The sequence below is a fragment of the Pseudomicrostroma glucosiphilum genome, assembly GCF_003144135.1.
Source record: "Pseudomicrostroma glucosiphilum strain MCA 4718 unplaced genomic scaffold BCV69scaffold_3, whole genome shotgun sequence".
Taxonomy (NCBI): Eukaryota; Fungi; Basidiomycota; class Exobasidiomycetes; order Microstromatales; family Microstromataceae; genus Microstroma; species Microstroma glucosiphilum.
Genome location: NW_020289915.1, coordinates 614,552 through 630,551, shown reverse-complemented (window position 1 = coordinate 630,551; position 16,000 = coordinate 614,552). Strand labels below are relative to the sequence as shown.

General features: G+C 56.2%; 8 protein-coding genes across 8 annotated transcripts; 4 read left to right on the top strand and 4 right to left on the bottom strand.

Annotated features, from left to right (window-relative positions):
- Positions 1–146: 146 nt before the first annotated feature.
- On the bottom strand, positions 147–1,335 carry BCV69DRAFT_140678 (hypothetical protein). Its single transcript, XM_025489279.1, has one exon. The coding sequence runs from the start codon at positions 1,014–1,016 to the stop codon at positions 240–242; it is 777 nt and encodes a 258-aa protein (XP_025349482.1). The 5' UTR covers positions 1,017–1,335; the 3' UTR covers positions 147–239.
- A 1,112-nt stretch (positions 1,336–2,447) lies between these two features.
- Positions 2,448–3,632, top strand: BCV69DRAFT_140669 (hypothetical protein). Its single transcript, XM_025489278.1, has one exon. It carries the CDS (start codon positions 2,563–2,565, stop codon positions 3,511–3,513), a length of 951 nt encoding a protein of 316 aa, XP_025349481.1. The 5' UTR covers positions 2,448–2,562; the 3' UTR covers positions 3,514–3,632.
- Positions 3,478–5,836, bottom strand: BCV69DRAFT_281326 (hypothetical protein). The gene has a single exon (XM_025491953.1). The coding sequence runs from the start codon at positions 5,745–5,747 to the stop codon at positions 3,753–3,755; it is 1,995 nt and encodes a 664-aa protein (XP_025349480.1). The 5' UTR covers positions 5,748–5,836; the 3' UTR covers positions 3,478–3,752.
- Positions 5,837–5,841: 5 nt separating this feature from the next.
- On the top strand, positions 5,842–6,529 carry BCV69DRAFT_140625 (hypothetical protein). The gene is made up of 3 exons (XM_025489276.1): positions 5,842–6,155; positions 6,231–6,358; positions 6,455–6,529. The coding sequence occupies exons 1-2, from the start codon at positions 5,968–5,970 to the stop codon at positions 6,319–6,321; spliced, it is 279 nt and encodes a 92-aa protein (XP_025349479.1). The 5' UTR covers positions 5,842–5,967; the 3' UTR covers positions 6,322–6,358; positions 6,455–6,529.
- BCV69DRAFT_281325 (hypothetical protein) lies at positions 5,953–7,496 on the top strand. Its single transcript, XM_025491952.1, has 3 exons — positions 5,953–6,155; positions 6,231–6,692; positions 6,767–7,496. Exons 2-3 carry the CDS (start codon positions 6,373–6,375, stop codon positions 7,317–7,319), a joined length of 873 nt encoding a protein of 290 aa, XP_025349478.1. The 5' UTR covers positions 5,953–6,155; positions 6,231–6,372; the 3' UTR covers positions 7,320–7,496.
- A 1,885-nt stretch (positions 7,497–9,381) lies between these two features.
- On the bottom strand, positions 9,382–10,338 carry BCV69DRAFT_140659 (hypothetical protein). The gene is made up of 2 exons (XM_025489277.1): positions 10,256–10,338; positions 9,382–10,172 (listed from the first exon to the last, which is right to left on the bottom strand). The coding sequence occupies exon 2, from the start codon at positions 10,077–10,079 to the stop codon at positions 9,570–9,572; it is 510 nt and encodes a 169-aa protein (XP_025349477.1). The 5' UTR covers positions 10,080–10,172; positions 10,256–10,338; the 3' UTR covers positions 9,382–9,569.
- A 680-nt stretch (positions 10,339–11,018) lies between these two features.
- On the bottom strand, positions 11,019–12,606 carry BCV69DRAFT_246719 (RabGAP/TBC; the record flags this gene model as incomplete). The annotated part of the gene is made up of 4 exons (XM_025490222.1): positions 11,019–11,171; positions 11,256–11,906; positions 11,980–12,368; positions 12,444–12,606. 4 exons carry the CDS (start codon positions 12,604–12,606, stop codon positions 11,019–11,021), a joined length of 1,356 nt encoding a protein of 451 aa, XP_025349476.1.
- Positions 12,607–14,114: 1,508 nt separating this feature from the next.
- Positions 14,115–15,830, top strand: BCV69DRAFT_140585 (hypothetical protein). The gene is made up of 3 exons (XM_025489275.1): positions 14,115–14,494; positions 14,603–15,104; positions 15,189–15,830. Exons 1-3 carry the CDS (start codon positions 14,197–14,199, stop codon positions 15,718–15,720), a joined length of 1,332 nt encoding a protein of 443 aa, XP_025349475.1. The 5' UTR covers positions 14,115–14,196; the 3' UTR covers positions 15,721–15,830.
- The last annotated feature ends 170 nt before the right edge of the window (positions 15,831–16,000 follow it).

The window sequence follows — 16,000 nt, the reverse complement described above, 5'->3', positions numbered from 1 at the left end:
TCAAGATCTACCGTGAGACGGAGACGGAGAGCTGCGAGTCTCGGCCTATGGTAAAATGAGATGGGAGGAGCTGTATGCAATAGGCGAAACAGGACAAAGGCAGGAACTCGTGACAAGGTCATACAGCAAGGAAGGATGCGCGAGAGAGGGCAGAGTACAGAACAATAGCGAGATTATGTGGTAGGAGCGAGGTCCACCTGTGATTATGATGGCGACCTTGAAGCTTGTGTTCGCGGTGATCAGCAGATGACACAGCAGCAGTTGCTGCCGCCATGATGGCCATCATCAGCGGCCGCTGCCCCGGCTCCCGTACCAGCGGTAGCCCCAGCCGCTTTGCCCACACCTCTTCCGTGCTTGCTCCCTTCGGGCTGTGACTTGAGCCTCTCCCGCTCCTCTTCCTGTATCCGCTCTTCCTCACTCAACCACCCTCCCTTGACCAGCAGATGTACCACAGTCGTCCTGCCTGGCACAAGACCACGATATTGCGGCGAGACGGAAGAGGACTTCTTGCTCTCTTTTGTCGTTTGCAGAGGTGCATCAGCAGGAGCCGGACCTAGTATTGTCGTATCGGGCAGGATGTGGCCAAGATGTAGTAAGCGGAGGGCAGACGAGCTGGAAGGTCGGCTGGGCCACTCCTCTGGCCAGGTCTTCCAGATTTCCTCGCGGACCTCTTCCACTTTTGTATCGTGCCTGAAGTCAAAAGGTTTCCTCTGGCCAGTGGCGAGGAGAATGTCGAGTCTAATCCTTCCATTGAGCGACGATACGGTGCTTTGTGACTGGACAAGGGGTGCCATTGTCGCAGCACTACTTGTGGTGGCCATAGGTACAGAGGTAGGCTGTTGTGGCTGAGAAATTGAGCTGGGCGACGTTGTTGCCGCTAGCGTAGTGGAAGGTGCACCCGCTTGATCTGACGATGTGCCTGCTGAAGTCGATGCTATTGGCCGTGCCTGGAGGGGGTCTCCATCGCGAGGTGCCTGAGCTTCCGAGCCGGAGACAATGGGCGTAGCTTTTGACATTCGAAGTGGCAACGATGACAAAGCTGAGCAGTCAGCTTAGAGACCACTGTGTAAGGCAGGATCAGAAAGGAATCTGTGTGTGTCCTCGCTTGACCTGACGAATTCAAAGTTGTGGCGGATTCCCGGTACAGATTGCGGAATACGGGCCGAGCGGATGTAAGAAGCTGGGAAGCTAGGAGAGATGCAAAGGGGCACTGGTAGGAGTTGCGGCAGCAGAGACTCTGTAAAGCAAGAGATGAGATGAGTGCTTCAGGCTTCAGGTACGATGAGTGAGAGGGAGTGAGTGATGAGCTGAAAGGTCCAGAAGTCCTCATCTTTTTACACAACACTCGCCCCCCGGGTGAGCGATTGACCCCTTTGGTCTCCGTCAGCGACTCAGACGCCGACGGCAGGGCCCGGCTCTAAGGGAAGCTGCCCATGGGGCCATGCAGGCCGTGCAGCCCCCGCGCCCCCGCTCCCGATGATTGCCCGCCCCCTTTCCGTTGCCGGGCACCCGCTCCCACAATGACGGGGCCACTCGTCCGACTGCTCTTGTCGTCCCACGCGAAAAAGGGGGGCGCGTGAGAAGGACAAGGACGTCAGGCCCTCAGCGTGCATCGCCTCGCCCCTCTCTGCCTTGCTCACTCGGTATCAGAAGCATGGCAGCATCCTGCATCCGTGGCTCATGGTTTGTGGAGCACCATCGCACTTCATCCTCGCAGCTCGACACTGGGCCACTGCTGCCAGAGCTCGCCATTGGCCCAGCATCCTTTGGGCGAGGGGCAAAAATGGTGGTGGCTTGCACCGCCCTTGCCAATTCTTGCCATGAGGCAGCCATGGGAAAGTCGATCTTCACTCTTGCTGTTCTCCCGTGCCACGCCACGCCACGCCTGGCCTTGGCTAGCCAGCTCTATCTAGTCCCCGCACTCACTTGTACCACGCATGACGGTGTTCTTGTGCGCCTACCGGCGTGTAGCTAGGCGGGGCCCATTCCCTGATCTCGTGACATTCAGTAGCCTACGCGGTTACCACACGAGGCGAGAGGGAGCGGATAATCTTATCTTATCTTCATGCACTTGTCCCCTCAGCATCCGTTCCGAGAAGCTCGCGAATCTGGATGAGGGAAATGCCTCCGCTCACTTCCGACTGGAAGATCGACCGATTCTTCGACTGCGGCTGCCCCTGCCCGTGATCCTGAGAATGTCATGGATTACGACGAGCGAAGATTAGTCCTATAGCAGAGTCTCGGATGCGTTTTCCCTCATCGATAACGGGGCTGAAGCACTGCTCCCCATTCGCGCACCGTGTACGAGTCAGGCGCGTCGCGCATGTTTCACCGCCGGAAGCAATTGTGAACCTCGGAGGCTGCTGTCATCACGGAGGCTGATGTCATGCTCTGCGATGGAGGTATAATTGATGTCCCTCGTTCATTGATACTGACTTCGCAGGTATCCTCACCTCCGCTCACTCGAATCCAGTCTACCCAGCTCTACTGTACGCCCTCACTAATCACCAATCACCCACCAACACCACCCACCACCACTCACCCCACCAGCACTTTACGAGAATGATTGCCATTTTCAACCGTGCCTTTCGCACACGCTCTGAGATCCGACAGCCTCATTCCGAGCCCACTGGGCCTTTCCACCTCGGCGACCTCCCCACTGTACAGGCTCACCAATGTATCGACCGTGCCGAGCCCGATGCCGCGCTGATGCTTCTCCCCTCTGCCAAACAAGGCGGGCGCGCATCCATCTGGCTCACCGGCGATGCCAGCCCTGCAAATCTTACCATCGCCCGAAGCTTCTTCAACGCTCTGCTCCGGAAGCAAATTCAGCTGGGTGACCACAAACCCCTAGCTACCGTCGACGTCTCCACAGCCCCTCACCTCGTCAACGCTCGCTACCCAGGCAAACTTGGCGAAAAGGCCTTCAAGGCCGGTGTGGGCAAGAAGCGTCCCGCCTTGATGTTCTACGACACCACCATGGCCCTCTATGCCATTGGATGCGAGAACACCCTAGCCATTGAAGTAGCCTACAAAAATGAGAGCATCGAAGGTCTCCTCCTGAGCGCTCTACTCTGGACCCAGCAAGGCACCGATAGCCCCTTGCCCATATACCAGCCGGTCAACTTCCTCGGTGTCAAAGTTTGCGATGAGACGAACAATGAGGACCCTACCCGCCCAGCCTGGGCCGTGGTGCGTGCCACCAAGGCAGACAAGACCGGCCGTGGCACCACAGAGATCTTCCTCTTCAATGCTTCTGCCGAGTGGGAGGAAGCCTGGCGCACACAGCTCAAAGACACCCACCTCACCGGTGTCAAAGTGATCACAGACCAGTCGACCATTGAGATCAAGCCGAGTTTCTTCCACCCTGCATTGCCGGATGAGCACGACGGAAAGACACAGCGCATCAAGGTGGATGAAGAGATGCTGAACAGGGCATTTCACAAGGGACTGGGAATTTCAGAGTCGGTAGTGGCTCAGAGGAAGTACACCGAGTGGGCCATGCCGGCATAGGTGCCGGAAAGGGGAAGAGAGAGAAAGGGGCGAAAAAGGAATCGTTCGTTGCTTTGTATATCCAGCCTTGTCAATAGAATAGAATAGATGATCACATCTCAGATTATGTCTGCACTGTTGAGCTCGAGTGTGTACAGCATGCGAGGTGCGAAGGGGTGACATCAAGTGCCAGAACACGACTGCAAGTACCCAACACTACACCGCAGCATATCTCACCGCACCTTCTCTTCCGCATCACCTCACTCCTGCCTATCAGCTCTGCTCTTTCGTCTTCCTTCCTCCTCCCACTGCGCAGTCCAGTACCCAGCATAGTACCACGAAGAACAGATGCGCTGCAGGAGCTCCCCACTCAAGCTTCCCTCATCCACTGTTGAAGGGATGGTGGGTCCTGTTGCGCTATTTGGGAGAGATGGTGCAGTCTGAGATGCAATGAGTGGATGAGAAAGTGCAGGAGGGGGCATTGGCGGCTGTGGAAGACTGGTGTGGGCGGTAGCGCTTGAGGAGAGCGCTTGCGGCATTTCAACATTGGTATCACTTATGGCCTGACCACTTGCAGATGGGTCAATGCTCGTAGCAGTATTGTCTGCCATCGTCGGCGCATCGCTCAAGGTAGTAGATGGAAGGGGTACCTCTGCCCTCGCTATTGGCTGCGTTGCTGCCTTCTCGACAGTTTTCTGCAGCGCTACTGGCGGTCTCGCCTCGTCGCCAATTCGATTACGCGTCGAGGCTACTGTAGCGCAGGCTGCTTGCCAAGCTGCGTTGCCTGGCAGCCCGATCGAGGGAGGGATAGCTCTGCCAGTGAGAGAACGCTTGCCTACAGGGTGGACTTTGGACGTTGCTGCGTTCAGTGTGGAGCCCACCGGTGCCGAAGGCGTCGCGGACAGCACAAGAGCAGGTGCTGTGACAAGCTGGCTGGTACCAGCTTGCCCTTGCTGCCTCTGCCTCTCTTCCTCCTGAGCCTGTTCCTGTGCCTGCGCTTGCTCCTGCTCGACCTCTTTTCTTAGGTCTTCAATCTCTTTTGCCTTGCGCGCCTTCTCCTCCAAGAAGAGTCTCAGTCTCCTCTTCTCCTTGTTGTTTTCAGATATCTGCTGAGCTTTCAGCGCTGATTTGCTGCCGGAAACGGGGGCGTCGTGCCAGAGAGCAGAAGGATGCTTGACTGTTCGAGCTGTAGCAGACGTTGTGGTAGTGGAATCCTTGCTCGAGTGAAGGAGATACTCCTCCGTCGCTGCTTTCCAGGCGTCTACGAGTGCAGACTCGTCCCACAGCTCCGCCTCTGTAAGGACCCTGCCTCCATCAGCTGCCACACCGCTTGTTCTCGGAGGAGATACTACTGTTGCTTGCTCAAGCGTTGCCTGCGTTGTACTGCCAAGGGGCTCTTCCCCAGTGTCGAGGAAAGCCGGAGGGATGTCCGGGATAGCAATGGAGGTATTGAGTCTGCCCATGGCATCCCACTCGGCCTGAATACTCTCGTCGTACTCCTCATCTTCCTCGCAAGCCTCTTCATTGCCTTCGTAGACGTTGTCCTCGTCGTACTCCTGTTCATCTTCATCGCCCCACCCATCGTCTCCCTCCGTGTGCTTCCATCCTCCTGCAGTAGAACGGTCTGCCGAAGTTTGCTGCTGATGTGAAGCGTTGCCATTGGCTTCATGCTTCGATGGCTCGGCATCAGCCATGCGCGAATGATTTTGGGCAGCTTCTGTAGTGAGACCGTCGTAGTCGAGCCCACCCATGGCGGCCCCATTGCCCATCCACTGCTCTTCCATTTCCTGGCGCAGCGAGGCTCTTTGGAGTTTGTTGTCCTCATTTTTCCTGCGCTTTTTGCCCTGATGTACAATCTCCTGCTCGACAGCTGTATCGTCTGAGCTCAGCAGTGGCCGCTTTTGAGGGTTATGCTCCTGGTGCTGACCGTCTGGCTGCTCAGACGCCTGCTGCTGAGCCTTGAGCTGCCTCTTCCTCCTCAGCCGTTTCTTCTTTGCGTAGGAGAGAGAGCCGTCATTGGTAGACGAGCTCGGAGAGGCTGCTCTCGCCTCTTGACTAGATCTCAGCGGGGCTTGTGGGATGAGGAGTGCGCCTTGCGAGGGCTGTAGCGATGCATCTTCTTGCTTGACTGCCTGCAATGCCTTGGTATGGCTTGTAGGTGCAGCCGCCCTGCTACTAGACGCGGACGTCGAGGCCACAGGCGCCGCGCCGTAGTCGATGTCATCGTAGGAGACCAAGCGCCGTGTGCTGGCCATGACTTGGGCAGAGAATCGCCTTATAGAATCGAGGGTAGGTAGGACTAGGAGGGGACCATGTGCGAAGGAATCATCTGATTTGGGAGATGCGAACGGAAGTGGCGCCAAAATTCCTGGGTGCGAGCAGCAGCAGCTCCACCTCGGATGACCCGAGCGAGACAAGCAGCTAGACTACCATGACCACCTTCCTCACCAAGACTCCATCTCATATCAAAGGCGCATGGTATCGTCTCCAAAAGTCACCGACGCTCCTTCAGATCTAGCAAAGCCCAAGCCGACTCGCCAAGACCCACCTTGCCCCTTGGCTGAGCTGGTCCAGTACGACTGCCGCATCTCAGTACAGAGGCTGCCCGAGGGAAACGTAGAGGAGTGCATCGTCTGCGAGGAAGTGCCCCGGATATTCAGATTGTGAGTCATCATACAGCGACATCGAAATTTGAGCTGAGGTCAGTTCCGCTGACATTCTCTCATTGAGCTGCGCAGGTGTCCCGGACGACCCTCTGTGGAAGTAACGCGTACTGTCAAGTTTGACTCGCAAGGACGCGCATACGAGCCACGTCGCCCTTTAGCCTAGCCTGGAAGCAGCACTCAAGCAGCATATCCCATGACGGGCGAGTCATCAGAGATGTCATCCACTAGCTCTGCAGGTCCTCTGCGATTGACGCTCATCGCCGCCCTGTCCCCGTCCAATGGGCTGGGCGTATCAGGCGGGCTAGCCTGGTCACTCAAGGGCGAGATGGCCTACTTTCGCAAAGCCACTTCCTTTGTCCCTCCTTCATCCCATCCTGCTGCTGGAGTAGAGACCAAAGGAAAGGCAAAGAACGCAGTCATCATGGGTAGGAACACCTGGGAGAGTATCCCGCCGAAGTTCAGGCCACTCAAAGGGAGGATCAATGTCGTTGTGAGCAGGACGACGGGTGAGGAGAGGGAGAAGGAGCTGGGAATGTGAGTATGCAGTAGCGAGAGAGAAGAGCAGAAGGCTGTGATACTGACAAGGTCCGCTTGCTGCCCTCGGACAGATCTGCCTCACAAGACGCCTACCTCGTCTCATCCCTCCCCTCCGCCATCTCACTCCTGCAAAGCTTCCCCTCCGCCTTTGCAGACACCAGCGATGAGCCCTCTAAGCCCCTCCTTGCACGCACCTTCCTCATCGGCGGTGCCCAATTATACGCCCAAGCACTACAATCCCTCACAAGATCCCAGGAGCTTGATCAAGCAAAGAATAAAGAAGACGCAGTGCTGGATCGTATGCTGATCACTAGATTGCTCGCGCCAGAGCACAACGAGTGCGACGTCTTCCTGCCAGAGTACAGGACCGCCTCGCAAATTCAAGAAGACGCTACACTGCTCCCCTCTGCCTCGCAGCCATCGGAGGCAGACCGAAACAGCAACGGGGCAGGAGGGCAAGAGCAGGAGCCTCTCGCTGAGGCTCAATGGCACAAGGAGAGCCACGAGATCCTCCAGCGATTCCTCGGTCCGGAGAAGGTTCAAGCAGGGATCGTCACAGAGGGTGAGGGGCAAAAGGAGACCAAGTATGAATTTCAGCTTTGGAGTCTGAAGGGCCAGTTGTGACGTGATGAGATACAAATGGGAAGCGATGCCCGGAAGGGAGGGAGTTGAGAATAGGATCGGTATGGGTGGATGAGACTGGGCAAGCAGTCCAGCCAACGAGAAATGTACGAATCTAGCACGGAATCTCTTATATACAAGCATTTTGACCAGTAAGACGAGGCGATGCGAGATCCGAGGGGCACTTGTTCCTTCCCCAGTCTCAATCTCAGCCTGAATTCTGCCCAAACTTGGCCTCCAACAATCGCGAAAAGGCGGAGGAGTGCCCCCTTGCCGCTGCCGTGGTCGTCTCTGCACTGGTTGAGGGCTCTGTCTCGCTGTCAGTGCTGTTGGCAATCCCGACTGCTGTCCCCGCCAGCGGGTCTGCAAGGTTGTACTGCCTTCCCTGCTCAACATCGCTCCGTGGTAGCCTCGAGGAGCATTGTAGCTGGCTCTCCACTCTTGGCTTCGCATCACACATTGTGCTAGGAAATTGCAAAGCGGCCTCCAGGGTGGAAGAGGAGCGAGAGAGCCTCTGTACTTCCTGAAGCGGTGGCTGTGGTGGTGTTTCTGAAGAGTTCAGCACCGAGGCTGCCGCCGACGCAGCTGCTGGAGTTGAATCTTGCGGTGTGCGAGCAGCCAGCTTCGGTGAGCCCTGTTCGCGAGCTGGAGTCCAGTAGGTAGACTGGCCGAAGAGGTGTGAGGCAGACCGTCCATGCCCGATTTCGTAGCTATTGACGTTGTCATTGTCATTGCTGCCCGTCACGCCGGAGACCAGAGGTTGGTAGTATCCACCGTTGAGGTAGTCGAGCTGCCGCTGGTAATGGTGGCGGTGGTGGTGGAACTGACCAGCTTGATACTTCTTGCTCGGATCCACGATAGCAGGAAATCGGAACGAGGAGCAGGAAGCCACTTGCTGGCGGCCCACTGGCAGCACAGTGGTGGCTCCTTCGCTGTCCTCGAGGTACTTGCGGCCGATAGGCCTTGGATGGCTTTCAGCGGGGGCAGAGGCCGGGGCCCATGCAAATTGCGAAGAAGAGGAGGAGGGTTCGCACCCAACTTGAGCTCTGTTGCTTTGACTGTGAGCTCCGGAAGGCAGGTCAGGTCGGTCACGCCCCTCAGCGTTCTTGGGTCCCTTGTCAGTGGCAATGAGCCTAAAGTCAGGACGCCGCAGAGGCGCTACATCGTCACTAGAGGCAGCTAGGCTGTTGCTGTAGTTGATACTGCGAGGGCGTCCGTTGTGCAAAGTAGGTGCGAGAAGCTCCATCGATTGATGCAACGGCGGTAGGTCTGTACGACTGCCCACGAGCCAGAAGGGGCCGCCAACGACATTGGTCTCTGCGACACTTGACGAGCCGGCCCGTGTGCCATCGCTCCGCCGTTCTGACACAAACGGGTGGTCACGTGCAGTCGATGACGAGTGGTACGGCAGTGTATTCAGACTGCCCGCATAGGGTGTCAGGCCTGAGGAGTCGATTATCGGTGTCTCGGGAGGGTCGTCTGAGAGGGAGAAAGAGCGTCGTCTGTGATCAAGCAAGCCATGGTGGTGTACTGATAAATGGTGCCTGGTACTGGTATCTGGAAGTGATGCTTGTCCTGCTCTCTGAGCATCGGAAGGATCCCTTTCTGTCAGACGACGGGCGTAGCCAGGCTCCGACGCTTCTTCGAAGTGCGTGCGAGCATGCTCGATGCTGGCCTTACGTTGTTGTAGCCTCCTCCTAGCTTCTGTTGCCCGTTCTCGACGCTCTTGCCGGCGCATCTTCGCAGCTCCCTTGGGTCCGCGACGAAACTTGTAGTCTGCAGATATAGGGCAGAAAACGAGAGAAAAGTCAGGGGCAATCCAAGATGATCATGGACATTCGCTTCTTGAAGCGACTGTATATAGGCACCTGGGTGACGTCGATCAAAGTCGTTACGCAGCTCTCCTGCCTTGCGCAAGAAAGGCGCTTGCTGTTGGGGTGTGAGGCCTCTCCACTCGACGCCCAGCGCCGTGCTAGTGGACGAGCGCCAGAGAAGTTTGTGAAAGGGGACAGGGGGCTTGCTTTCAGTACTCCCAGCTTCAACATGCAATATTTTGCGAGTCATACATACCTCACGTCCGATGGCTTGAGACCAAGATCGGGTGTACCCGACTTCCTTCTCTTCCTACCTTCATTTGTCCAAATCGTTTCCTCGTGGACACTCTCTATCTGTGCTAGCTGCATCCGACGCCATCGAGCAAAGATCTGGGGAAGAACGTCGCCATCAGAAATCAGTCCTCAGGCTCCGAAGGGCTCACGCTTGCACTTGTGCACTTACCAGAAAAGCATTCATCGGCCGTCTCGGCCCTCCATCCGAACGAGGCTGCTGCGAGAGAAGATCGACGACTTCATCCAGCTGTCGAGACAGGTTTGCCTCGTCGGCCGGTTCAGCAGACTGGGGGAGCTTGAGAGGTGTTGGAGGAGAGCGACGAGGCGCTTCCGCTTTGACTTCATTCCCTTTGCTGGGCCAGCCAGGCTGAGTGCTTGCTTCGGCTCGACTTGTGGTGTTGTGGTGATGATAGCGATATTGTTCGTGGTGATACAAGTCCGACGAGGAGATACTTTGAGTCCATGCTTCACTTGAGTCGCGGAGGTGAGACGACATTGCCTGTCTAGGCTCGTCGGCGGTCTCGAACAAAGTCTGAGATGGCAGCCGCACTGAAGCCAGTTCTCGACGGTGCGGGAAGGGTGCGACAGCGTGGGTACGAATCGAAGCTGTTCCCCACGTTGGTGAAAGGAAGCTTCGCACCGGCACTGCACCCATTCTATAAGAATCTCCACTCCTGTTTCCCTTCCTTCACACCCGTCCAGTCAGGTCGAAATGAAAAAGGGGAAAAGGAACGAAGGGGTTCAGGAGCTAGGAACAGCTAAGTTTCAGCAAGCAAGCAAGCAAACGAGCAAGCAATTATTGCACCATCGCACCGCCCCGCACCGTCTTACCCGGAAGCGACGCACCGCGATAAGCGGCGAGTGTGAGAGTCTCAGTCTCCTCGAGTTTGGTGTCGATCAGGGGTCAAATGAAAGAGTTCGTGAGAGCAAATACATGCCGATCCTCAGGAGAAGCTCCGAGCCAGGAACGACGTGGCTCAGGCACAGGCACATGAGGACAAGGTACACTTCAAATGCTCACCTCTTAAGTCTCCGGGATCGTAGTGCATTCTAGCGTGCCTCTGTTCTGGTCCCTTTGCCCTGATCAAGCGTGGCCCCCGATCAAGTGAGATGCGAGAGCAACAGAGCAACTCCCGGAGACTTTTCTCTCGTACGGAGCTGCCCTGGAAAGACATTCCAACTGCCCTTGAACCCGCCCTGCAGCTCGGCGCATTCCAGATCCTTTGAATGGAAGAGAGTACATCACGATCTCTCGCAGCCCTTGGCCCTCCTCACCTATGCGTCCAACATTGGTGCACTGTGCACTAAAGGAACGCTGCAGGGCGTGCTCTGCACTGCTCTGCACTGTACCTGACCGAAATTGACGTAAGGCGAAGGAGTTCTCCATCTCCGTCTCCATCCTTTGGGGGTGTCTTTGCTCTCTGCTCTCAGCCAGACTCGAAGGGGCCGGATCGGCATCGGGATTGTTCGCTAGCTTAGAGCGCTCACTGCGCTTGACTTTTGATTTCACGTTGCACAGAGAGATGGGAATGAGGGGGACAGAAACTCCACGGGCGACCTTCTCCCTTCGCCTCTGCTTCATATCTCACGCCTCTCAGACGCTCAAACCTCCATTGCTCGCATTCCCCGTCGAGGGTCTCGTAGACGGCGACCGCAGCGAGGACTGTTGTGACAGTCTCATATTCTCGTTCGACCCGGCTTGGTCGGTCTGTAGGACCAGCTCCGCATAGAGCATCTTGTAGCGGATCTGTATTGCCGAGGGTGAAGGCGGTAATATCAGTACGACTTCTCACACGTGTGCAGGTCGCGATGAGACGAAGTTGCCACTCACCAACTCTTCTTCCGTCTCCTCCTTGGCCACTTTACTCAGTACTGCATCCTTGACTAGTTCAACATGTTCCCCCTGAATCTTCTCCAGCTGATCCTCAAGCTCTGCAACCTTTGCCGCCAAGTTCCTATTGACGATCCGCGCGGCCTCTAGCTCCCTCCTGTGCGCAGTGGCAGCCTTGACACTCTCTTCGAATTCGGCAGCATACCCATCGAGGGAGCTGGAATGGATCTGTACTGCATATGCTTGGCGTGCAAAGCGATCCACATCGTACGTCTCGACCTCACTGCCAGTAGCAGCCTCGGACTTGTATCGGTCGAAGATCTGCGTGTTCTTGAGGTACGCCGGCGCCTGTTCGAAGTTGAGCTTGAGCAAATCCTCTTCAGCACCGGACATCAGTCCCACGGCGAAGCGGAAGATGGCTTCGATGCCCTCTGCAAAGACGCTGTCCAGTACACGGTATACAAACTCAAGCGGGAAGCGATACGAGAAGAGGGTCATGAACCATTGTGTTGCATAGTGGCTCGTCTTGACGCCTTGGCGTGTGAGGTGGCGATGCAGGAGTGGTAACAGATCTTCCAAGAGACGATCGAATTGGAAGAGACGCAGCTGCAGACCTGGCATATTCGGTGTGAAGTGACTGCGCAAACCGTACTACCGAGGGAAAAAGAATGCTGCTGCGTCAGTCGTCTTCCCCTCGCCCTATTCACCACTTCTGATGACGTACCGATTTCATGAGCCTCGCAAGAGTGGAGAATGCTTCCTCATCTGGCATATTGAGTAGCAGCGGGCCGACGATGAAGGCCATGCCTTGAACATATCCTACTTCCTCGTCGTACAAAGAGTAGGCCTTTACGACATTGTACAGATTCTCTTGCCCAACTCTGCCGTCTTTGAAATACTCCTGCTCGGGAAAGGTACGATTGAGGTCCTTCTTGATCTGCTTCTCGTGTGGAGAAGTCTTCTGGCGGATATACCACGCATATATGAGCTCGAGCTCGGGATCTTTGCTTGCACTGAGGAGCTGCCAACAGAGACCACGAAGCTGTGAGGGTATGCCGATCTGGATAGCTCTGCTGAGTTCGCGAGGGTTCTCGTGAGCGACTTCTTGATAGTCTGAGGGAGGAGGATAGAGAGGCTCGTACTTTACTTCAAATGCTCGAACTTAATTGGTCCCTTGATGCCACTTACTGTTCATGACTCTTCCCCAAAAGTCCCAATCTACGTCGTCAGAATTGTCCGCGTGCTGTGTGGTGTCCGCCTCCGCCTCCGAGTCTGCTGTCTGTATCGTTGTGTCTGCTTCCTGCACATCCTGATCAACTTCTGGCGCTGCTTCTGCTCCCGTCCTTGTCATCTCACTGGTCGTCCTTGTATGCCGCTTCGATTGTCTGTGTATCCTCTCGAAGTTCTCCTTGAGCATCTCCATTCCAGCTGTGCTCAACCTTTTGCCATCTGACTCTTCCGTTCTGCTTCGGATCCTATCTTGGAAGGTGGAGCTGGAGCCAGCGCTGAAGCCGTGGTGGGAGAGTTCTGAATCAACGTCAATGCCACCTGCATCAGCGATAGTGTTGACAGAGGCTGACGTCTCGGGTTGAGACGATCCTGTCACGCCTGTGCTGGTGTCCTCTGATTGTTCGTTGCGATCGGCTGTGCTGGTCAAGCTGACAAACGAGAAGCGATTGAGACTCGGGCTGAGCGGATTGTGATTAGCTTGACTCGGTCCAGCCTCAGCGTTCTGGGTTTCGGTCTGTTCTGAGGTCGATATTTGAGCAGCTTCGAAGACTTGAGGCTCTGCTTCGGGTGTCTGGGTTCGGCTAGTGCGGAAGGGGTTTTCAATAGTTGCATCGGGGTCAGTCAATGAGACTGCTCCTTCCGAAGCTGCCATTGGCGGTAGGTCCTCTATGGCTGCTGCCACCTCTTGTTCTGTTGCCAAGGAAGACGATAGAGATCGGCTCGGGGGTGCTCTGGAGGGCGATGACTGCAGGGACGACTCCACTTTACCACGCGAAGGACCGCCGGATGCTGATGGAGAGGCAACAGGCGAAGACTGGAAGCGAGCCATCAGAGCAGCTACGGAGCCTTTTGCTTTAGCGGGTGATGTGGTTGGGGCTACAGTAGTGCTTTGCGAGGCGGAGGATTCAGGCTCTTGACCGCGTTGTGATGAAGGAGGTGACATGGAGGACGTGCTGGCTGCCTTGGAGGTAGACGGAGCAGCGACCGAGGCCGTCGAGTCTCGTCTGTCGGCGAGGTCCACAGACTCGAGGTTGCCTGCGTTGTCTGAAGACATCCTCGACAGCTGAAGAGAAGTACGGTGGGACTTCGATGACCGAATGTTTGTGGCGGGTCAGGCCAGGAGCTGGTGGGCGTATGAGTAGCCTCAGACAAATGTCGGCCGAGGTTCGGTGGTGTTGGTGTGCATCTCGCGTCTGGCCTGCTGCCCAATGCACGGTGCGGGGATTGAATCTCGCAGCTGCCGCTGGCGTGGAGGGAAGGAGGGAGGCAAGTGTACCGCTGCTGCTGCCTCTGTGCCACGCCTTGCTCGCTACCCCGCAAAGGCCGTCCAGACGCCGAGAGAGATGGACGTGGTATGTCAAAGGGGGATGTCGTCAGCGCGCAATATTCGAAGCAGAGTAGCAAGAGCAAGGCATGCCGTATACCCGAAGATGGACGATGCCGGAGCAACGCGCTTGCAAGGAAGGAGTCAGGCACACTCGCAGCAGCGCGGGGGAAGCAAACGCCTGGCGGGTTGCGCCTTTGCTCGTTGCTGTTGCGTCTCCTGAGCGGCGATGATCGCAACTCGTCGATGGACACCTCGAAGATCTCAGAGGCATAGCAGAGTTGCTACAGCGCACATCTACAAGTAACAAGGTCAAGTCTCGCCAGGCTCAGCTCTCGTCTGCCTCTTGCCCTTTCCACCCCTCTCCTGCCTCTCCTCTCCTCCCAAATGGCATACCTCCCACTCCCAACATGGTCAGATCACCTCGACAAGGTCACCTTGCTAGGCCTTCCCATGATCGGGAGACAGCTGGAGCTCTTCTTTTCGGGCATCGCCTTCTGTCTAGGAGGGTGCTACTACGTCACACATGCAAGCACAGATTCCAGGACACTCCTCACACTCACTGGAACCGTAATGGTACTCCTATCCATACATTCCATTCTCATACTCGAGATCAGCTGGCGCGCCCAGATGCTCGATGTCAAAACCTTTGACCAACGATGGATGTGGGAGTACGTGGCCACACGTGAGTGACTCAATCCGACTTGAGAACATAGATGACCTCCCGTATCCATGAGCCCGAGCAAAGCTTACTGAGGATGACTCATGGCCCCCTTTTATATCTATTGCACAGAGCCAACACGAGCAACCATCATGGCTCTCAGCCAAGGATATCTCGCTTGGAGGTACTACGCCCTCAGCAAGACGTCTCGCACACATGGCCGCGTAGCCAAGCTCGTCGCTCTGATGACAGCCACCGAGTGGACAATGTACATGATGATCACGCCCATGACACTCTGGATGCACTTTGGCGATCTCACACCGGACATGGAACAGCGATACAAGGTCAACATCTCCCGACTGTACTGCAGCGTCTGCCTCATGGCCAACATGATAGACTCTACATTGGCTATATGCTTCTGCAAGAGGCTCTGGTCACTCCGAGGCGCCGATAGGGAGCTAGACTCGAGCTTGAGATACGTCTGCTACGTTGCGCTAGGCGTTGGCCTGTCAACGGCTATTACCGTCCTGGCAGTGGCTTTCATGTTCCTCCTGGGCAAGAGCGACAGTTTCCGCCTCATCGCAGAGCTGGTGCCACCTTGTTATGCTGCCAGCTTCTATCTCTCTCTCCTCAGGTGAGTTTCAGCGTCGCGAGAAGATTGCCTCTCCCCAGACCTCTGACGATTCTGTCTTTTGCTTCCTCTGGCACCCTTTATCAGCCGAGAGAAGATCCGCTCCACAATCAGAACGCGACACACCCGCCGGGTGCAAGCAGCCGAAGTGCACGTAGACAACGTCCTAGACGTCGAAAACGGTCCCGTCTGCCTAGAGAGGACGCAGACGCGCGTCGAACCAGTAGAGGCCAGCCAGAGCATGGCGGCACAGCTCCAGCGGACTACCCCCAAGGGCTCAGAGGGCGATGAAGAGTCCCTCACGCTCTCCCAAATCCTGCGCGATGGGAACACAGATGCCAACGAGAAGCACCGAGCTTTGCGGCGCTCTTCTTCCTCCTCCTCCTCCTCCTCCTCCGATGCTCCTCCCTCGCCCTCCCCCTCTTCCGACGCTGTAGGTCATCCCGACATACCCTTGTGCAGAGCAGAATCGGCCTCCACTGCAGCATCTGCCTCGTCTGCCCTCATGGGAAGCCTGCGCACCTGGGTTGGGGGCAACTCACCTTCTTTGTCCCCAAAAGAAAGCACGGAAGGCAGGAGTATGGAGGCGCTGCGGAAGGAGGACAGTCGCAGCTTGTAAGCTGGCGAGCAGAGAGAAGTGAACATCTTTGGCGACAGATTTGCCCTTCAAGGTCCTTCCATGTAGCCCTTCCCTTACTCTGCCCTCTTCTCCTTCTCCTTTACTATCCCCTCATCTCAATCTTAAATGGCAGGACCACCATCATCTCACCACTGGAACAACGAACGAGAAAAAAGGAGATAATGCATACAGATTTTCGGAAAGCTAGATGTAAGATACATGAGTGAGCGTGGGAAAGAGAGAACAAGAGACTTGTGAGAAAGTCCTCTGGGTATAAAGG